The 6,697-nt window shown below is 34.7% G+C and overlaps 1 protein-coding gene across 1 annotated transcript in view; it reads left to right on the top strand.

Moving 5' to 3' along the window:
* Positions 1–1,712: 1,712 nt before the first annotated feature.
* The window catches only part of LOC105294726 (coagulation factor XI-like), a 15,001-nt gene continuing 10,016 nt past the window's right edge, over positions 1,713–6,697 (top strand). The window contains 4 exon segments of the mRNA XM_011364040.1: positions 1,713–1,749; positions 1,950–2,112; positions 3,594–3,700; positions 5,059–5,218. Of these exon segments, the coding sequence (XP_011362342.1) occupies positions 1,713–1,749; positions 1,950–2,112; positions 3,594–3,700; positions 5,059–5,218 (467 nt within the window).

Below are 6,697 nucleotides of genomic sequence, written 5' to 3'. Positions count from 1 at the left end.
GTCTGGAAAGGTCTTTATTTCTCCTTCATATCTAAAGGAGAGCTTAGCTGGATAAATTATTCTAGTCTGGTAGTTCCTTTCACTTAACAGTTTAAATATTTGATTCCATTCCTGTTTGATTTGTAAGGTCTACATTGAGAAGTCCGAGGATAATCTAATGGGTTTTCCTTTATAAGTTACCGTTTTCTTCTCCCTGTCTGCCCTGAGAATTCTGTTTTTGTCATTGGTTATTGATAATTTTAATGCAATGTGTCTTGGTGAAGGCCTTTTTGGATTGAGATAATTAGGTGTTCCATTGACTTCTTGAATTCTAAGCTCTAGCTCATACCTTAGGTTTGGGAAATTCTCGTCAACTATTTGTCTGAAAATGCTTTCTAGTCCCTGCTTCTTTTCCTTACCTTCGATAATGCCCATTATTCTTATGTTTCCTCTCCTGATGGTGTCAACTAGTTCTTGTATTTCTCTTTCATTATTTTTCATTCCTCAGTTTCTTTCTTCTTCCTTCTGATTTATTTCCAGATTTCTTTCTTTGATATCACTGATCCTTTCCTCCAGTTGGTCAACTATATTTCCCAAGCTTGCTATTTCATTTTTCAACTCTTGCAGTGTGTTTTTTTAATTTTCAGAAGATCTATTCAGTTCTTTTTAAGGGTTTCAATCTCCTTGCTAAAGAACTCATTCTGCTCATCTAGTTGTTTTTACAATTCTTGAAATTGTTGATATGAATCATTTCGGATCTCACTGAGTTTTTTCAGAAGTACCATCCTGAATTCTCTGTCATGTAAGTCACATATTTCTATGTCTGTAAACTTATTTTCTGGAGATTTTTCTCTTCCTGAGATGCCTTGTCACCTTGGTTGTTCATGGTTTTAATGGACTATTCCTCTGCTTGGGTATTAGTGGAAGTGTATTTTGTTGCTTTTTCCAGGTTTCTCTTTAGCCTGTTGCAAAGAAGGCACTTTTCTTTAGGTTTCCAGTATGTGGCGACTAAGCCTCTTGGATCGCTGCTTTATATAAGACCTTAATAATGCCTTTTTTTCCCTTGTAGATGTTTAATCATGCTCACTACCCTTAGGCTCAGTCTCTGTCAGTGTTAAGGACAGTTTCCATAGCATTTGCTCGGATTCCCCTGGGGCTCTGCAGTGTTTGGTCTTGGAGGATATGGGGTTAGGAGCCCTCTGGGTTGGGAGTTGGGAGCTGCATCTCAGTCTCAGTTTTGCAACTGCAGCTGGTAAAAATCAACTGTTGTTTCTCTGCCATTCTGCTTCTCTGCTTTCTGCTTCTCTGCTTTCTGCCCTGATGACTGGACCCCGTTGCTGGCCACGTGGAGCTCACAGGACTCTCAGGCAGGGCTGTTCAGGGAAGTCACTGCACTTTCTCCCCTTCCCTTCCTACTACAGGGAGCTCTGCAGCTGTGAGAAGCAGCTTCTTTACTTCTTCCAGTCCACTGCCCAATACCTGGGGTTCTGACCTGTGGTAGCTCTTATGTGCAGATCCCATGCTCAGATGTGCTGGTGTGCAGATTGGGTCTTTTTTGTTGAGTTTTAGATGTTCAGCTTATTGTTGTTTCAAGGGGAGAGATCTGAGGACATCTCTCACTCTGCCATGTTTCTCCAGACTCCACCAGTAAAGGTTTGAGAAATGATTTAAGTACCCACAAAGTACACACGTCTATAAGACAATCATTCATAAGCACAATTCCATTCAGGCAAATGTGTCATTTTGTGATTTTCTTTTCTATCCGAGGCTGCTTATCCAATAAAATATCATAAAATTTCCCTGGGTAATGGCAATTTTAAAGGGTAGTGAGCATGATTGCCCTGATTTCCCAAGTTCAGGCATATTTCCTGTTAAGTAAACCTACTTTGCTTGCCTTCGTGACATTATTACCTAATTAGATATGTTCCCACTAAAATCCAAAATAACACGTGCCATGTATTGCATCACAGAATGTGTGACAAAACTGTTCAAAGACATCTGCTTTCAAGGAGGAGACATTATTACTGTTTTTACACCAAGCACCAAGCACTGCCATATTGTTTGCACCCATCACCCAAGGTGTTTATTCTTCACTTTTATGAATGAATCGTCATCCGAAGATCCTACCAAATGGTAAATGTTTACATTTCTTCATAGAGAAAATGGGTTTTACATGATAATTACTACTAATAAATTTTACATGACAATTACCTAGTAAAAACTTTTCATATACCATTTTATGAAATTGAATGTTAAAAATTAAAAAATATATTTTCTTTCAGGTGAAATATTAATTATCGCAGAAGAAAAGGTGGTGTTTAGGCAGATGGAGAAGGAACAAACATAACTTATTGTGGACTCTCCAACCTCCCTCTGCTCTCAATATTAGTGGTACAACAATATTGCCTCTTAATCATTTTGCTCTTTGCTTTTTGATTGATTATTGATATTCGATTTTAAAATTTGAAACTCTTAATTCTCTTTGCCTTCCCCTTCCTTTTTAAATTTTTTAAATTATAGTTGACATTCAATATTATTTTATATTAATTTCAGGTGTGCAGTATAATGGTTAGGCATATATATACGTATATATATATATATATAAATTTATGCGATATTATTTAAACCAGCATATTTTCCTCAACTATTTTATTTAAAAAAATTAAATTTTATAAAGGTAATTTGAAAAAATAGTACAATGATCCCTCTCGCTGCCAAGATTTTTGCCAATTGTGCCTTACCTATCCATATATGTGTGTATATGTTTAACCATTTGAAATAATTTGAAAGCATCATAACACTTCACTCTTAAATATTTTAAATATTTTAACATACATTATGCTACACAAAATTAGCTACACAAAATCTCAATTGTCCTCCAAATGTATTTTATAATTATTAACCAGAATCTTACCAAAATTCACAAATTACATTTGGTGGTTTTGTCTCTATAGTCATATTTTAAAAAATTTCCACCTACCACCTTTGTTTCCATATTGAACTTGAAAATTCAATGTAAAGCCTTACTGCAGAATTTTTTTTATGTTATCAGCATTTTTGTGTATTACTGCTGCATTTATAGTTATTTGCATAGTACTCTAAACTTATAAAATTTATTATTTGAGAATTTACAATAGGCATTAGTAAATTTTTTCTTAACCAGGCAGAAACTAAATATCTTAGGCTTTATGGGTCCAGAGGTGTAGTCAAGGATATTATATAAGTACTTATATAACCATTTAAAATGTATCCATTCAAAAATATAGAAACCATTTTTAGCTCATGGGCTATACAAAACAGGCAGAAGACTGTATTCATCAGCAGGCCATAGTTTGCTCATTCATGTTTTCTGTTAGGAAGGAAATTCATACTTCATCTTTGAAATGTAGAGATGAAATAAAAAACAAACTCACAGTCTTGCTAAGAAAATACTTTTTTGGCATGAGATGGAGTAATTTATTTCCTTGTCTTTGATTTTCTGCATACTGACTTATTTTTTTATTTAAATATATTATTAATAATATCATCAGGTTCCTGCATATTGACTTTTAAGACCCATTATTATTTTAAAACATAAATTCCCACCCAGTAATGTTATTTAAAAAAAAAAAAAGGTTTATTTGCATCATGAAAGACAGTGTTACAGAAACACTGCCAAGGGTGAATATGAGAGGAGCAATTTCTGGATATTCTTTCAAGCAATACCCACACCAAATAAGTGGTAAGCTATCCTATTAGAATTAATGAATACTAGATATTATGATGTACACATATAGTTACATCAGGAATGGTTTTATGGCTATAAAACAAAACCCTGCTGTATGGGAATAAAGTCTCTTATTAAAGTACTTTCAGTTTAGAGTAAAAACTAGCATACATGCATTTCCCTTATCCCCATTATAGTTTATTAAAATTTATCTCATAGTACATCAGTCAGAATGGCTATTACCAAAAACTCAGCAAATAACAAGTGTTGGTGAGGATATGTAGAAAAGGGGACATACACTGAACACCACCATACACTGTTGGTGGAATTGTAAATTGTTGCAGGAACTATGGAAGACAGTATGGTGATTCTTCAAAAAATTAAAAATAGAGCTGCCATACAGCCCAGCAATTTCACTTCTGGATATTTAACTGAAGAAAAAAAAAACACTCATTTGAAAAGATATATGCACCTCCATGTTAATTGCAGCATTATTTGTCATAGTCAAGATGTGAAAGCAACCTAGGTGTCCACTGACAGATGAATGGATAAAGAAAAATGAAATATTACACAGCAATAAAAAAGAATGAAATCTTGCTATTTGTGACAATATGGATGAACTTAGAGGGTATTATGCTAAGTGAAGTAAGTCAGACAGAGAAAGACAATTACTGTGTGATTTCACTTAATGTGGAATCTAAAAATATAAAACAAATGAATAAACAAAACAAAACATAAAAAAACCCATAGATATCGAGAACAAGCAGATAGTTGCCAAAGGGGAGGGCAGTAGTGGGAAGGACTGAAATTTAAAAATAAACAAGTTAACTATGATAAATATACATATATTTATCCCCCATATGGAGGAGAGAGAGAGGATATACTCTAAAAAAATAAAATTTATCTCATAAGATAAATATCTTAATACATCAGTTCTCATCATTCATTTATTTTCTTTCTCTTTCCAAGCTTAAAGTTATTTTAATGAAAGTCCCTATTAAACATATTAATTCTAATCAAAGGAAACAACTGTAAAGGTTGAGGTGACACTTGTCTTAATAGTGACATCGATACTTGAATAGGTCAATTAGTGAATCGATCAATCAATGGAGTTAAAGACATAAGAAGCCAGCTGAGAAAACTGAAAGAGGAATGACCAAGTCTAATATTGCTGCACTATAAGAAGGAAATTGGCATTTTTTTTACTGCTTCCATGTGAGAATAGGAATTAAGCAGATTAAAATAAAAACAGGATTTCTGAGGAAAAGTAGAGGAGTGGAAAGAGTAAATCAGGACAGACAGTTGCTAAGGCAAAACTATCGGAGTTGCCCTAGAGTCTGAAAGATAACCATATTTTATGCTTTTATTTCCAGCTTACAACAAAAAGATTCATGTGGACCTAGACATGAAGGGAGTGAACTATAGTGGCTTTATCACCTAGGATGCTCAGGAATGCCAAGAAAGATGCACGAATGACATGCACTGTTACTTTTTCACATACGCAACAAGATGTTTTACAATTGTAGAGCATCGGTGAGTGAACCATGGTCATTAGATTACCTGATGGAAAGCAAAATGGGGATTTATTACATTTTTTTTCATCAACTTGGTGTCAAATTCATTTTTAACCCATAAGAGACATTTTTATAATAAGTATAATGTTTGTTTTTTACCTTCTTTTCTCAAGAATGGCCAAAAGAATCTGTAAGGTAAGGAGTTAAGATTAAGAATAATGCGTTATCTTTTAAAAACGGCTGATCAAAATCCATCATTAAAAATTCTAAGCTACTACAAATTTAATCAAAATGTCTGTATAAGATAAATAAAAGTTGCACAGAAGAATTTCTAGCTCTTCTCCCTTTGCATTCCCTACTTACTGACCACAAATCTAATGTTATCAAGGATTCTTGGTTTTCATTAGCTTAGGGAGGGCTCTACCTTTGGCAAAAGGAGAATTGTCTAGTTCTGAATGGAAAGAAGAACATACAGATGACCACAAAGAGGCAACTTAGTCCAATGCCTGGTTTAAGATAATCAAACCTGTAGCAGAAACAGCTGGAATATCAGTGGAACGTCAAATCCAAGTGGAGAGAGATGGGAATGATGGCCTACATCAGTGGGATTGGCGATGTGGGTCGAGGAAGATTTGAGAATTGTTCCCCTACTGATGGGTATTAACATGGGGAACCATAAGAAAGCATGGTAAATTTCTTTGATCCTTAAAGGAACATTTGCTGGAGTTTTGCCTCTCATTAACAAGATTCGCTAAACACAAAACAAAACAACAAAACAAAACAAAAAAACCCTTAAGATTAAGCCTGCTTCAAAATCTAGACTGTGTATATTATCTAAATCAGAATTCTCAGAGCCTTTGGCATTTGCTTGACTTGGCAGCTCATTTGGGGGAAAGGTTTCTTAGAGTAATCGAGTCAAGGTAAGTCCTTGAGTTCCTTGTGCATCAAGCCAACTTGGTCTTCTATTGAGTGAAGCTGTAATTCCAGAAGTACTAAATCTGTCACATTAAAATGTATCTGCTACTTTCATTTACTCCGCAAATTGAATATAATTTATTTGATGCTTACTATAGATCAGGCACTGTTCTAGACAGTGGGGATACTGTTAGTAAGCTAAATAAATAAAAACCCTTCCCTACTTGGAGCAGAATGGAAGTGATAGAGAAGTAACTAGATTGGATATATTGTCAATGTAGAGCCAGTATGGATTATTGATGGATTGGATATTAGTTGTGAAGGAGAGACAGGGTCAGTGACAGCTTCATTTTGGGCCCAAGGAGTTGAAAGGATGAAAATGCCAATGACTGAGATGCAGAAGATTTCATGAGGCGCAGATTTCAAGAGAGGAGAGATTCCTATTCAATGCCCAGAGAGAAATGCCGAATTGGCAATTAGAAAGAGAAGTCTGAAATTAAGAAGAGGGTTTATTCTCTAGATATATGTTTGAGTGTCACCAACGTATAGCTGGGAATTAAAGCCATGAAACTGGTGAGATGAT

This window comes from Pteropus vampyrus, unplaced genomic scaffold, assembly GCF_000151845.1.
Source record: "Pteropus vampyrus isolate Shadow unplaced genomic scaffold, Pvam_2.0 Scaffold92, whole genome shotgun sequence".
Taxonomy (NCBI): Eukaryota; Metazoa; Chordata; class Mammalia; order Chiroptera; family Pteropodidae; genus Pteropus; species Pteropus vampyrus.
Note: the sequence above shows the minus strand (reverse complement) of the source record. Positions and strands in the feature narration are given on the sequence as shown.